Genomic DNA, 16,057 nt, shown 5'->3' on the forward strand with positions numbered 1-16,057 from the left:
GGCTCCACAGAATTCCAATGGAATCTCCTGTGAAGAGTGCTGGCCAGTGTTGTTTTTGTTAAAGATAACGATGATGAAATGATTTCGTTGACGATCCTTTTTTCATGACGATAACGAGACGATGACGATGATGGCTGTTTGATGACTACAACATGACGTCAGTCAGTTTTCATTGACGAGACGAAACCAGACGAGAAGGTTGATGGATGTTCCTTCAGTCATTAAAATGCATGTCTGCCTATTGTTCGTGTAATCTGTCAGTCAAAGCTAAAACCTATCAGTAACGCTGCTGCTTCCCATCTATTTTTGGCCACGCCCACCACCTCCATTACTTTAATCCAGGGCTGTCAAAACTGAAGACACGGTCTGAGTCGCAGGCCGAGCAGGATTAAAAATAATCATTTTAATCAGAAATATGAATTTGAATGGCCAAAATACAGCAAAATTTCCCTCAACGCATTAAATAAAATATAAAATGATGTTTTTCTTCAAAACTAACATCAGGAAAAAATATATTTCCAGCTGATGAAAAGTTGCAGCTTTCTCAGGTAAAACTGAATTTTCAGTCAGAAAAACGCTGCGTAAACTGTGCAGTGTGTCAGTCTCTCAGCTGCAGACACCGCGGTGGAGACCTGCTCTGAGTTCATGTTTTTGGCACTCACACCTGTAATCACGCGGTCCGTCCCTGAAGCTGCACAGACGTATGGATGCTTCTCACACAGCCACCTTTCACCCCGGAGCCCTGCTCAGACTTTTCCTTTACTTTTCCTGAAGTTGACAGATTTCCTCAGGTAGCTCAGTGACCTGTGTATAAGGCACGTCACCAAACTCAGAAGCTGTTTCCTCCAAAGCTGCCGGTGACGTAAACCTTTGCCTCTTATAAAGTTCTCTGTCTGTGTTACGATGCTCGCGTTGTGTCTTCGGGACTTTGCTGCAGCGTTTCCTGCTGTGTGACACAGCGATGCTCTGTCAGCTCACCTGTGCAGGTCTCCATCTTCTCCTGCTTCTGTCCCATCAATCCCCTCTTTTCCCCGCACATCGCAGGCGGAGAAAAGAGACGCACGATTTACCTGTCAGCCATCAGGTCCTCTGTCTGTCTGTAAAATCCCTGTTTTCCACTTTTCATTTGGACGTTTTTGGCTTCAGGCAGCTTAAATGTAGCTGTAAAAAGTGCTGATCGATGTTTTTATCCACTGATCACTGATCAATGTGTCATTGGCAGCATGGAAACGGGTTAGTGCACAGGTCTTGGCCTTTGCAGCAGCTTTTGCAGTGCATCGTGGGATTTGTAGTATAAGTGGTGGAGCGCTATTTGCCCACGATCTATTAATAATAACTATATGAAATCATATAAAGCAGGGGTCGGGAACCTATGGCTCGCGAGCCAGATGTGGCTCTTTTGATGGCTGCATCTGGCTCGCAGACAAATCTTTAATAAAAAAAAAAATAATAACGTTAAAAAATATATAACATTTTCAAGTATTTCAATCCATTCATTTCCTACCGCTCATGTTCATGGTTGCGGGTGGCTGGAGCCAATCACAACTGTCCTCCGGGACCACACCAAATTTTTATTGGATAATGCCTAACGTACGCGGGTCGTTGTGAGGTCAGGGAGTAAACTTCCCTCCTTTTAATCAAGTAGTCAGCTAACTAATTGAGGAAACCTTTTACGAAGAAGATGGCTAAAAGAAAAAAAGATGAGGAGTATCGTACTTTTCAGCAGGAATGGACAGATGAATTCGCCTTTGTGGAGAGAGCAGGTTCTGCAGTGTGTCTAATATGCAGTGATAAAATTGCATCGATGAAACGGTCAAATATAAAGCGGCACTTCGACACACGCCATACTACATTTGCATCGAAATACCCAGCGGGGGACAGCAGGAAGAAAGCATGTCAAGAGCTACTGTGCAAAGTGCAAGCTAGTCAGCAGCAACTTCGTGCTTGGACCCAACAAGGTGACTGGAATTCGGCTAGCTTTGCTGGTGCTTTAGCAATTGTGAGAAACGGAAAGCCATTCACAGATGGTGAGTATGCCAAAACATTCATGCTTGATGTCGCCAGTGAACTTTTTGACGACTTTTCGGATAAAGACAAGATAATGAAACGAATAAAAGACATGCCTCTGTCGGCAAGAACTGTTCACGATCGTACCATCATGATGGCAAATCAAATTGAGGAAACACAAGTGAAGGACATAAATGCAGCAGTATTCTTTTCTCTCGCTTTGGATGAGTCAACAGATGTAAGCCATTTATCCCAATTCAGCGTGATTGCAAGGTATGCTGTCGGTGACACACTACATGAGGAAAGTCTTGCTGTTTTGCCTATGAAAGGGACAACAAGAGGGGAGGATTTATTCAAGTCTTTCACTGAGTTCGCTAAAGGAAAAAATCTGCCGATGGATAAACTTATTTCGGTGTGTACTGATGGTGCTCCGTGCATGGTGGGGAAAAACAGAGGATTCGTAGCGCTTCTTCGTGAACATGAAAAGAGACCCATCCTAAGTTTTCACTGCATCCTACATCAGGAGGCGCTTTGTGCTCAGATGTGCGGTGAGCAGCTTGGTGAGGTGATGTCGCTGGTCATTCGAGTGGTCAACTTTATTGTTGCCCGAGCTTTAAATGATCGCCAGTTTAAAACACTGCTGGATGAAGTTGGGAATAATTATCCTGGTCTGCTTCTGCACAGCAATGTGCGTTGGTTGTCAAGAGGGAAGGTGCTCAGCCGTTTTGCGGCTTGTCTGAGCGAAATCCGGACTTTTCTTGAAATGAAAAACATCGAGCATCCTGAGTTAGCTAACACTGAGTGGCTCCTGAAGTTCTACTATCTCGTGGACATGACTGAACATCTGAACCAGCTCAATGTGAAAATGCAAGGCATTGGAAATACAGTCTTATCACTTCAACAAGCAGTGTTTGCATTTGAAAACAAGCTGGAACTCTTCATCGCCGACATTGAAACAGGTCGTTTACTACACTTTGAAAAACTGGGAGAGTTTAAAGATGCATGCACAGCAAGTGACCCTGCTCAACATCTTGATCTCCAGCAGCTAGCGGGCTTCACATCTAATCTCCTGCAGTCATTCAAAGCGCGCTTTGGAGAATTTCGTGAGCGCTCTCGTCTCTTCAAGTTCATCACCCATCCACACGAGTGTGCAGTGGACAGCGCCGACCTGAGTTACATCCCCGGTGTCTCCGTCAGAGATTTTGAGCTACAAGTTGCTGACCTGAAGGCCTCAGACATGTGGGTGAATAAATTCAAGTCACTAAATGAAGATTTGGAAAGACTTGCACGACAGCAAGCAGAGTTGGCGAGCAAACACAAGTGGGGAGAAATGAAAAAACTTCAACCCGCAGACCAGCTGATTGTCAAAACTTGGAAAGCACTTCCCGTCACATACCACACACTGCAGCGTGTGAGTATTGCTGTACTAACAATGTTTGGCTCTACGTATGCATTTGAGCAGTCTTTCTCACATCTAAAGAACATTAAGACCAACCTACGATCACGTTTAACGGATGGAAGTCTCAACTCCTGCATGAAGCTTAACCTCACCACGTATCAACCAGACTACAAAGCCATCAGCAAAACCATGCAGCACCAGAAGTCGCATTAATGGTAAGAAGTACTTTATTTATCATTGGTTAGCAACAGCATAACGTTACTAAATGCAATTCAGACTTATTGTACTTTAAAAGTGTTGGTCTTACATAAAATGCACACATTTACTTGTATTTAGTGTTAAACATATTGTATGGCTCTCATGGAATTACATTTTTAAAATATGTAGCGTTTATGGCTCTCTCAGCCAAAAAGGTTCCCGACCCCTGACATAAAGCCTATAAAATTATATGGTGGGCCGATGTTCCTTCAGGCTGACTCGTTCTTTAATCACTGATGGATCGTGGCGGTCGCTCGGTGGACTCAGAGAAAAGATCTATGGACTGATTTTCAATATCACACATTTGAAAGGAAAACTGAACGTGTTGTCCAGGGAGACGGCGGGAACTGTGGATCAAATCTTAATCAGCACCTGAAGGCTCTCCACCCTGATATTTTACACTAGTTAAATAGCTCGGTGTTGTGTGCTCTCTGTTTTTAGATATAATGTGCAACTTAATTGCCCTGCAGACAAGATCAAGTTAAGCATGTGTTCCTCATCCATTATTAATATGTTGAGCACATGTATGTTCACCGCACTTTAACAAATTCTGAGACATAAAGCCCCAAAATCTAAAGTGAGAATGTTTTTGTTTACTGCATTTTGGAGTAATTGATTCCACTGTTACCAATAATTATTCAAATTAATTTGTAAAGACTAATACTTTCTTCTTTTTTCCCTCTAAAACTGACTAAAACTTTTTGAGTTTTTGTCGACTTAACCTGGACTAAAATATCACATTCAGAAAAGACTAAAACTAAGAAACATTTCTGTCCAAAAGACTAAAACTAAAACTAAATTGATTGCCAAAAACAACAATGGTGTCGGCTAATGTCACACTTGGATCTGATGAGGTAGCTCTGGTTTTTGACCTTGCAGTGAATAATCCTGAATCCTGGGAAAAAAAAAGTTCTACAATATCATCCAAGTTATATTTAAAGTTTTTTGCCTCAGGAAATAATATTTAGTGGTACTCTTATTTTTAAGTTGCAGAAGCGTCTTATATCCAACTGATATTAGAGCAAGACTTAAAAGCTTATTAGATATGAAGTTATCGACCTTCGGTGCTTAATAACCAGCAACCACATTTCTTTTTTTTTTTTTTTCCAACAACTTTTATTGTTTTTTACAAGAAAATAGCCAACATGTAAGCATAACAGAATAAGTGTCATAAAGATTCAAACCTGGCCTAACAAACAGAAAGAAAACCCAAAACATAACATAAAACAAATAGAACAAACTCAGGAACAAAGCAAATACCCTCAACAAAACAAAAGACAAACAAATAAAATACTTTTTCAGGTTGCCTGTCGTTTCAACATTACAGTGTGAGATGCATCAATCCGGGACATCAGGGAGAACAAGTCTCCCTACATGATCATAGAAACGATCCCACATTGCACTCAATTTATTCTCTCTGCCCATTAGCATAAATCTTATTTTCTCCAATTTAGCAAAGTAAAGGACTTCTCTGACCCAGTGGGTATGTGATGGTGGTGATGAAGATTTCCATTTTGTTAGAATTAGGCGTCGGGCCAATAAGCAGACAAAGGCTGCAAAAGCTTCTTCCTGAGGAGACAGGAGTATGTAAGGAGGTGGTACCCCAAATACTGCGATACTAGCAGCAGGCATAATTTGTTTTCCGGCAGTCTTAGTTAGCGAGTCAAATATCTCTCCCCAGTATGATCTCAGGTTAGGACAAGACCACATCATGTGAGCATGGGTTGCGGGCGTCAGACCACAGCGGTCACAGGCAGAGTCCACATCTGGAAACATTTTTGACAACCTGGCTTTCGTTAGGTGTGCACGATGTACTATTTTACATTGAACAAATGCATGCTTAGCACAAATAGAAGATTCATGCACTTTTCTAAGCGCTTTATTCCACATATCGTCAGTTATCTGCTCCTTCAGGTCTTCCTCCCACAGCCTCCTGAGAGGAGTCACAGGAGTCAGATCCAAAGAGTAAATCTGAATATAAATGTATGAGATCATACCCTTCAAAGATGGGACTGGTCTAAAAAAAAAATCTAAAGAAGAAACTGGGGGCTCAGCAGGAAAACCAGGAAATCTGTTATTGACGAAGCTACGAATCTGCAAGTATCTAAAAAAATGTTGCTTTGGGAGGAGAAATTTTTGGGATAATTGCTCAAAGGAAGCAAAGACATTATTCATATATAAATCATTAAATGATCTGATGCCTAAGTTGGACCAAACGGTGAAAGCGCCATCTACTAGAGATGGGGAAAAGATGTGGTTTGATGTTATTGGGGCCTGCAACGAATATGACTGAAGCCCAAAAAAACGTCTGAATTGTTTCCAAATCTTCAAAGATGTCTTAACAATTATATTCTTCGTATACAGGTCAGTGGCAGATTTAATAGGGGAGTGAACCAGAGCCGACAGAGATACTGGTCGGCAAGTACTGGCCTCCATTGATAGCCATATTGGGATGGAAGCACCTAAATTTGGGTGAAGCCAAAACTGTAATATTTTAAGATTAGCTGCCCAATAGTAGTATCTAAGGTTAGGAAGAGCCATACCACCTAAGGATTTAGGTCTTTGCAATAGCTGCTTACGCATCCGTGGAGGCTTTTTACTCCAAATAAAGTCACATATGCAGCCATCCAGATTTAAGAAGAAAGTTTGTGGTAAGAAAATAGGAACACATTGAAAGAGATACAAAAATTTGGGGAGAATAATCATTTTAACAGTGTTGATACGGGCTGCGATAGATAAATTTAGTAAAGACCAGCGTTCAAAGTCCATCTTTGTACGAGTCAAAAGGGTGGCAAAGTTTGCTGCATAAAGGTCCCTAAATTTGGAGGTTACAAGAATACCTAAATAGAGGAAACTATGCTTGACAATCTTAAAAGGCAAGGTCTCTAACGGATACTCATTTGCAGCTTTATTCAAGGGGAAGAGTTCACTTTTGCCCAAGTTTAGCTTATAACCAGAAATAGCGCCAAAGGAGTCCAGAGTGGAGAGAGTTGCTGGAATGGAAACAGAGAAGTTTGAAATATAAAGAAGAAGATCGTCCGCATACAAGGATACTTTTTGCTCCAGACCACAAGAGAAAATACCCGAAATTTTTGAGTTGCTACGGAGGGCAATTGAGAGAGGCTCAATAGCCAGCGCAAACAGAAGAGGGCTCAAGGGACAGCCCTGCCGAGTAGAGCGGTGAAGAGGGAAGTATGATGACTGATCATAATTTGTTCTAACAGATGCCAGGGGAGAGGAATATAAGATTTTCACCCATGAAATGAAATTATTCTGAAAACCAAATTTTTCTAAAGTAAAAAATAGATATCGCCATTCCACCCGGTCAAATGCCTTTTCTGCGTCTAAAGACAACACGGCTAGTGGCACATTGGAAGATGGAAGATGGTAAATTGTGTTGAAGAGACGCCTCAAGTTAAAAAAGGAATGTCTGTTCTTTATAAAGCCTGTTTGCTCAGGAGAGATAATAGACGGTAAAACAGTTTCAAGGCGTTTAGCAAGTGTTTTTGAAAGTATTTTAAAGTCAACGTTTAATAAGCTGATTGGCCGATAAGAGGCACAGTCCAATGGATCTTTTCCTTTTTTTAAAATTAAAGAAATAGAAGCCTGATTTAATGTATGGGGTAATTTGTGTGCTATAAATGATTCATTGAACATGTCAAGCAATACTGGGATCAGTTTGTGTTGAAATTTTTTAAAGAATTCGACCGGAAACCCGTCAGGTCCTGGACATTTACCAGTCTGCATGGAGGTAATGGCATTACCGAGCTCTAAGGCAGTTATCGGTTTCTCCAGATCCTCAACCTTATGAGGGTGCACCACAGGGGTTTCAATAGATGAGAAGAAATTTTCAAAGTCTTGCTTACCACATTGTATTTCCGATGTGTAAAGGGATTCATAGTACTGTTTAAATTCGTTGTTGATTTCTATTGGATCTATTGTAATTCCTGATGATGTGCGAATTTGAGAAATTTGATGGGAAGAGGACACCTGCTTCAGTTTGTGAGCCAGTAATTTTCCAGCCTTGTCACCGTGTTCGTAGTATGTGCTCCCAGATTTAAGAAGCATGTCAACAGCATGATCTACAGTAAGATTGTTATACTCTGACTGTAAGGTTATGCGTTCTTTGTACAAGACTGCACTGGGTGAGACTGCATAAAGATTATCTAATTGCAAAATGCGTCTAGACAGGCTCAACAGTTTATCTTTTCTCTTTTTATTCTCATTACATGTATAAGAGATTATCTGGCCTCTTATATAAGCCTTCAAGGTGTCCCACAACACAGCAGAGGATATATCAGGGGTTTTATTTATCGTTAGAAAGAAATCAATTTGCGAAGAGATTAGCTCAACAAATTTTTCATCCGAAAGCAGACGTACATTAAACCGCCAAGGGGGCCTTGATTGGACACTAGCTTTAAACTGAATACACATACAAACCGGGGAATGATCAGAAATTACTGCGGCATCGTATAAACATGAGTCGGGGAGTACAGATGGAAGTATCCTATTGTCAACTAGAAAGTAATCTATTCGGGTGAACGTATGGTGCACAGGAGAGAAAAAAGAATATGTTTTATGTGAGGGGTTAAAGAATCGCCAGGGATCAGAAACAGCAAAGTCTTCCATAAAAGTTCTAACAGCACTGGCCGAATTTGAGAGGCTTACAGACTTAGTAGATGAGCGGTCAAGATGTGGATTCAGCCAACAGTTAAAATCTCCACCCATAAGGAGAAGATGGGATGACAGGTCTGGGAGGATAGAGAAGAGGTGTCTAAAAAACCCTGCATCGTCCTGGTTGGGTGCATATATATTGACAAGAAGCACCGGAGTGTTATGCATTTTACCAGTAAGAATTAAATATCTACCATATGGGTCAGATACAACATCTGAGCATGTAAATGGTACAGATTTATGTAACAGAATTGCAACCCCCCTACACTTTTTATGGAAAGATGAGTAATAGGTTTGGCCAATCCAGTTACCCCTAAGTCTGGGGAGAATAGATGGCTTCAAGTGTGTCTCCTGCAGAAATATTACCTGAGCTCCCAGATGGTGAAGATGATGTAAGACCCTTGCACGTTTCACTGGGGAGTTAAGACCCTTGCAGTTCCAGCTAATAAACTTCAGAGCACCACCATCACGCTTTTCAGTTAGCCTAGGCTGGGCCATACATCATGGGTATCAAAACTTGGACGTGTCAGCGAAATTAACAGGCAGAGATGTGACAAGGCTGGACAATGAGTGTACCTATTAAGAATACAAAAAACACAAAAAACAAACACAAATACAATGAAATGAATTACACAAGCAGGATATTGCCATCCAACTAAACCCCAACCCAACCCCTGCACTGGCATCTTCCCAAGTGAGATGCATGCGAGCCCTAAAAACCACAACAGCAACCAAAAGCGCTCCATGGTAGCCGTAGAAGAAAAATAAAAGAAATTTCAAAAAGAAAAAAAAAGAGGGAAAAAAAAACCCTGTGCTACCTGAGAGTGATGTGACATTTCAATTAACGGTGTTTGTCATTTAACCATATTAAGAAAGAAGAAAACACACAAACCCCCATATCTATGCACAATATTTGAAAGAAGGAAAAAAAAAAAAAAAAGAAAGTATGTGCATGATGACATTTCAAAGGAAGGAGGAACTGTAGGATTAGTGTGTGTCCTGCTAGTTTTTGTTGACAAAATCCGCCGCCTGCAAAGGATCTTCAAAGCGATGAGTCGTCCCATCTGGCATGGTAATCTTGAGGATCGCTGGGTAGAAAAGGCCAAATTTAACATCGGAGCGAGACCGGAGAGCGCGCTTGACTGCCCCGAATGCTGCCCGTTTCTTGGCCACAGAAGCGGTGAAGTCCGGGAAGAGCGATACACGTTTGCCTTTGTAGTACAGGGGAGATGCTTCTCCTGCGCGCTGCAAAATCTGGTTACGTACATGAAAGAAGTGCACTCTAATAACGAAAGGACGAGGAGGGTCCCCATCATTAGGTTTTTCCCGTAGAGCGCGGTGTGCACGGTCAAGGAGGGGTTTCTCCTGTAGGCCCAGCAAATCCTGTAGCAGCTGTGACATAAAGTCAGTAGCACGGGGCCCTTCGAGCCCCTCCGAGATGCCCGTCACCCGAATATTATTCCTCCGTGACCTGCTTTCCAAATCCTCACACTTGTCTTCCAGACGCTGCAGCTGTGCAGTTAGCCCCTTTAGAGCAGTCTCAAGCTCGGTGACTCGGCCGCTGTGATCGGTGCTAGCCTGCTCCAGATCCTTCACAGCAAGTTCGTGAGCATCTAACATGCGTTGCAGAGGTTCAATTGAGGATTTAAACTCCTGTCTCACCGAGTGGATTTCCGTGTGCAAGCCAGCGGACATAGCATCGATCTTTTCGAAGATATCATTCTTTAGGGACGTCATCATTGTGTTTAGCATTTCAGCATCGACGGTGTTAGCTGATGCTATCGGCATACCTGGGTCAGGAGGGGTCTGGGCTTTGCGGCCTCCCTTCAATGTGTCTTGTTTAGGACGAGTAGAAGTCATATTGAAAGATTTGTGGAGCGTTACACTGAAGCAGTGGCTCTTAAAACAGTTTATAGAAGTACCAGGACCGTCACCATGCACAAGAATATACAGAAAGAAATAAATTTGATCACATTCTCTCGGAGCAGTTAGAGGACGCGTCTACTCCCTTCCGTGCCGCATAGCGCCCCAGCAACCACATTTCTGACACATTTCCCTGACCTGCAGGTTCGCAGGTTCAGAGTTGCTTCATGAAAGATCACCAGGAGCAGCTGCAGCCGGTCCTTTGGTTCAGAGTGGTAGGTCATGGGTGAGGGCTGTGTCAGGAAGAAGGCTGTAAAACTGATGGTGATAAACAGACTCGTGGAGTTTGCTTTTTAAGAACATATAATTGTTTGTCCAGGAGCCAATTGAATAAATCAGTTTTTATCTTCCATTTTGTAGAGAGGAGCTGAGCTGGATCAGGTGACAGGGAGGATGCTGGACCGCCTCACGGCATTTTCTATCGTGAGGTAAAGAGCCTACATCTAGGGTTGGAGTAGTCCATTTAACGTCCACATGAAGCTGAATTTCTGACTCCTCTCGTCTCTCGCTGTTACCTGCACAGGTAACAGCTCACCTCAGAGATGAATTTGTTGTTTTAAAATCATGAAACAGCATCAGGTGTGTTTACCTGGAGGAGGAGTTCAGACACGCGCTCACAGCAGCTGTTTGTTCAGTATCTTCAATGAACGCGAAAGCTAAAAAACACCAGAGTGAACATTTTATTTTAAATGTATTGATAACTCATTCTTTAAATGTAAGATTTATCTTTAAAATCAGAATCATGAATGTTGGATTTTATCAACTTGCATGAAATCTGTAACATTTACATCACATTTGACAGCCCCCCCCGGCAGGAGAATCTTGGCTCGAATCCCCCCGAAGTACTAACTCTAGGACACATGATCACAGGTCGCAGTACATCTTAATGCGGTGCTCATCGAGCCTTTATTCAGCAGATCAGTTTAAAAGCAAGTGGCTGAGTTTCCCATTGGACGGATACATCCGGGAAACGCCGCGTGCCATATTTCTCGAAGACATTCAGGAATGTTTATTCCGAATGGACGAATCCAACAGGACCAAATGTTACTGCCTGAGGCCGGGCTGGGACAAAACTACACGAAGGAGGGTGGTGACAGCTGTGGCAGTGATTTCAAAGACTTTTCAGATAAGAACCTTCAGAGAACGTGTCAATAAAGTTTAATATCTCTTTATTTAAACTGTTCGTCCTCTCTCCCGGTGCTCATGAAACTGAGCAGAAGTTTTTTATTTACAGTTTCAAAGTGAAGGGTTCAAACTGAAAAGACAAGGTACAAATCATACGTAACCAAAGAAGGTCACATGACAACACGTGGGTCACATGACCACTGAGTCTCAATTCATCTCGTGGATAGTTCATGTGCATTGACTCGGCGCAGGAAAAAAGGCTTCTACCAAACTGAACCAAAGTCCATTCAAATGTTACAGGGATGTCCAGATGTTAGGAGCAGCTGATGGAGTCCAGATGTTGCTCCTCAGCAGCCATGGCTGCGGCCTGCAGAGTTTCAGTGTCGCTCTGCAGAGGATTCAGCTGCTTCCTCTCACTGTGCATGTTGTTCTCATGACGCTTCAGATCAGACGCCTGAAAAAACAGAAGGAAAGTGAACACACCACAGAAGGATCTGAATGTAACCTCGTTCAGTAGTGTCAGTACTACTGTGTGTACTAGTACCTTGGCAAAGGCCTTGGTGCAAGATGGACAGACGAATGGTTTCTCTCCTCTGTGTCTCCTCTCATGATCCTTCAGGTGAGACTTATGTTTAAAAGCCTGCTGACAGACAGGTCACACAGGTGAGAGGATAGACAGGTCACACAGGTGAGAGGACAGACAGGTCACACAGGTGAGAGGACAGACATCACACAGGTGAGAGGATAGACAGGTCACACAGGTGAGAGGATAGACAGGTCACACAGGTGAGAGGACAGACATCACACAGGTGAGAGGACAGACAGGTCACACAGGTGAGAGGACAGACAGATCACACAGGTGAGAGGATAGACATCACACAGGTGAGAGGATAGACATCACACAGGTGAGAGGACAGACAGATCACACAGGTGAGAGGATAGACATCACACAGGTGAGAGGATAGACATCACACAGGTGAGAGGACAGACAGGTCACACAGTTGAGAGGACAGACAGGTCACACAGTTGAGAGGACAGACAGGTCACACAGGTGAGAGGACAGACAGGTCACACAGGTGTGAGGACAGGTGAGCTCACCTTTTCACACATCTGGCAGGCAAAGGGCCGCTCGTTGCTGTGAACCCGTTCATGTTTCTTTAGATCTGGAGCTCGAATGAACGATTTCCCACAAACGTCACACCTGTAGGGTTTGAAGCCCGTGTGGATCTTCAGGTGTTCTAGACACACAGGTGAGGGCAGAGGAAAAGGGGTGACCTCAGGCAGTACAGCAGCATGAACCAGGTGAGCGCACATGGGTGTTCTTACCTTTCAGGTGAGCGTGGGTGGTGAAAGCTTTGGTGCAGATCTCGCAGGCAAAGGGCCGCTCGGCTGAGTGAAGCTTCTCGTGCTTCCTAAGCAGAGACAGACAGGTGTGCCTTTCATGTGTATTTTCCAGGTGCATTTTCAGGTGTCATCATTCAGGTGTGCACCTACCTGAGTCGGCTCTCATCCAGGAAGGTCTTCCCACACACCTGGCAGGCGTGCTGCTCGCGGTGTCCGTACAGCAGGTATTCAAACTTCATGTCGGTGGTTGCTGTCGACCATCCGGGCGGCTGCTCGTCCTTCACTTCCCCCATGCTGTCTGCAAATGTGAGTGTCTGTGTGGCGTGATGCTCTGCTCCGAGCTCTTTAGGCTCCGCCTCCATCTCCGTCACCACGTCCTGATCATAGCAGGTTACCTGCATGGAGGACGTGTCAGTAACAGTTGACATGGATACAGGCAAACCAAGGTGTGGGTGTGCCTACCTTGTGCACATCCTCATTGGTCAGTTCCTTCAGGATCGCCTCCTGCACATGCAGCGCTGCGCTCGGAGACTTATCCAGCTCCTGATTGGACGACGCTTCCACAAGGTCATCTGCAGTGGGTGTGTCATCGTGCTCGCCGAGCACCTGCAGACACACAACAATCAGATTACAAAGTGCAAGGCTCTGACAGGTGACCGATGGTTGATTGGTTAACCTGTACCTCAGAGTCAGCGGCTAGCTGAGCCTCGGGTGGTAGCGCCATCTTCACGATGTCATATGGAAACTTCTCTTTGTCCTCCGATGACACGTCTCGTTTCTGAGGACACACCCACCAGCACCTGTTACTCGTGCACATGTTTCACCTGTTTCTGTTACCTCTTTTATCTTCATGTATCTGTTTCCTGCATGTGTTACCTGAGAGCAGAGTTTGTCAAGGAAGCGGATGCCGAGGATCTGTCCTGATGACATCATCAGGTTGACGTCCTTCTTCTTCACAGAGATCTTCGCTGTGTACATGTAGTTTAGAACCTCCTCAAAGATGTCGGAGCGGATGAAGTCGATCTCGATCACCGATGAGTTGTCCACCTGAGGAGACACAGGTACAGATGAAACACCAGAGCAGACTCGGAGCCCCCGGAGGCTGTAAAGTGAACTGCAGCCACCATGGCTCTTGTTGGACGTTAACAGATCAGCAGACGTTACCTCATGTTTTTTGAAGAGCTTTTTGAAGTAGTTAGAGCAGGCGGCGAGGACGCAGCGGTGGGCACGGAACTTGACATCTTCGACGACTACGGCGATGTCGCAATGCTCGCCCTCCAGCCGCTGCTCGTTCAGCAGCTTCAGGAAGATGCTCTTATGTTCATCGTCCACGTATTTCACTGTCTCCGCCATCTGAGAGAACAGGTACAGGTCAGGTGATCAGGGTTAAAGCATCCGTCTGACCCACTGCAAACAGACCCTGGCTGCTGTTTCTGGAATAATCCTGGCAAAAACTTTGGAATAATTATATGACCTGATTTGCCCAGATGTGTGAGTGTGAATGTTGTCTGTCTGTGTTAGACCTGTGACAGGCTGGCCACCTGTCCAGGTGTACCCTGCCTCTTGCCCTATGACACCTGACATTAGGGCTGCAACTAACAACTATTTTGATAGTCGATTAGTCATGGACTATTGAAACGATTAGTCGACTAATCGGATTATGAATCACATAATTATGAAATGGCACTTATTTAGCTCTCAGCTTTTACATTTAGCATAAGGATATTTAAAATGTGGTAGTAAACACATACTTTAATCAGGTTTGCTGCTGATATAACCAATGGTCCATTTTTCCAACCATTAAAAAAAAAAGTCTTTAAGTCTGACGTCATTTCTGGGTCCAAATGCTTCTAAATAAACAGCAATGGTATAACCAATGACTGTTCACTATTAAAGATGATTGTAACAAACCTCATCAACTGCAGCCATTTCCGCTTCTTTCTCATCGGTAAAATCACAGCTGTTTTTTGTCGAGTTAAAACAACCAGGGAAACAGGATTGCGGAAAATTGATCACGTGACAATTTGGACCCGGAAATGGAATTCTACGTCATCACTTAACAACCGGACTGCGCATGTGTGAAGCTCGCCAGCGATAGACTGACAGGAAGATGTCTCACTATGTTAAAAAAAATCACCAGTAATAATAAACGACTATTATCGACAATTAAATTCGTTGTCAACTATTTTTATTGTCGACAATGTTCGACTAATCGTTGCAGCCCTAGCTGACATAGGCTCCAGCACCCCCACGACCCTGAAACGGATAAGCGGAAGTATCTTCCATTCAGCAGTTTCTTTAAACCAGAATCTGTTTCATATATGAGACCTCAGAGAACATGAAGAGCACGAGCTCCGTTCTACCTCAGGTATCTCAGAAACTGAAGCACTGTGAGGTCCTCCCAACTGTGACTAATGACACACTGACACTGATCTGTTATCTTCATCAGCTCAGCTGAAGCCTGCCTCCCACTGAAACGTGCAGGTGAGCTGGGATCTCACACACACCTGTATACCTGTGTATCCAAAGCTTGCCTACATACACACCTTTATCAGTAAAGGTCAGGTGATCAGAGACTGTAGAAAATCCTGCCACTGATGCTCTGGGACTAAATCACCTGACCAATCAAGACATATGACATCACTGGGTTCATAAAACACCTACATCACAGTCACATCAGGATCTCTGTCTGTAATCTGTTCCTCATCTCCTCCAACCTCAATAATCAGTCTCAGTGCTCAGAGGTCTCAGGAGGAGAGAGGGGGGTGCTCAGGTGTACCCTTACCAAGTCCTTTTACTGTGAGGTGTAATAGAGGCGTGGCCACACCACGATCAGAAACACTAATGAACTGATTTTAATCTTATTTCAGCCAAATCAGGAAGGGCTCTGTGAATATAACATGCTGCAGTATGAGTATGACCAATGATCAGCTGATCGGGGCATGTCTGAGGCTTCAAGATGTTTTTACCGTCCTGCTGACAGCGTCTGTGATGTCACAGCTGAGGCTGTTAAAGATGACATCATCACTGAAAGAACCGTCACATCAGGCTGTATATACTAGTATTACAGTACTAGTATATACAGGTTATACACTTTAACAGCAGAACTAGTTACAGCAGCTTTAACGTTTAAAGTCAGTGGAAATCAGCCGCAGCGCTGAGAGACACTCCGACACTAAATCACTCACTTTGGGATTTCAGGACTTGTTGATCCAGCTGACTCAGAGAAAGCCTGGATATGAGGACCTCCATTCACAGTCACACTCTCAGGTGAGTGTTTGATGGACAGGTAAACACACTCCCCCACCTTCAGGTGTGCACATTAAA

General features: G+C 43.8%; 2 protein-coding genes across 3 annotated transcripts in view; one reads left to right on the forward strand and one right to left on the reverse strand.

The window, feature by feature from the left end:
* LOC115799114 (NACHT, LRR and PYD domains-containing protein 14-like) overlaps positions 1 to 16,057 on the forward strand; it is a 488,499-nt gene that overhangs the window by 165,743 nt on the left and 306,699 nt on the right. The window lies entirely within an intron of this gene.
* The window catches only part of LOC115799129 (zinc finger and BTB domain-containing protein 14-like), a 6,716-nt gene continuing 2,072 nt past the window's right edge, over positions 11,414 to 16,057 (reverse strand). Inside the window, exons 2-10 of the mRNA XM_030756131.1 lie at positions 13,895 to 14,083; positions 13,607 to 13,777; positions 13,413 to 13,508; positions 13,193 to 13,336; positions 12,881 to 13,125; positions 12,713 to 12,798; positions 12,485 to 12,624; positions 11,931 to 12,026; positions 11,414 to 11,840 (exon numbers count right to left, since the gene is read on the reverse strand). Coding sequence (XP_030611991.1) covers positions 11,700 to 11,840; positions 11,931 to 12,026; positions 12,485 to 12,624; positions 12,713 to 12,798; positions 12,881 to 13,125; positions 13,193 to 13,336; positions 13,413 to 13,508; positions 13,607 to 13,777; positions 13,895 to 14,083 — 1,308 coding nt within the window. The 3' untranslated portion in view covers positions 11,414 to 11,699. The remainder of the gene's footprint in view (positions 11,841 to 11,930; positions 12,027 to 12,484; positions 12,625 to 12,712; positions 12,799 to 12,880; positions 13,126 to 13,192; positions 13,337 to 13,412; positions 13,509 to 13,606; positions 13,778 to 13,894; positions 14,084 to 16,057) is intronic.

Source organism: Archocentrus centrarchus, chromosome 20 (assembly GCF_007364275.1).
Source record: "Archocentrus centrarchus isolate MPI-CPG fArcCen1 chromosome 20, fArcCen1, whole genome shotgun sequence".
Taxonomy (NCBI): Eukaryota; Metazoa; Chordata; class Actinopteri; order Cichliformes; family Cichlidae; genus Archocentrus; species Archocentrus centrarchus.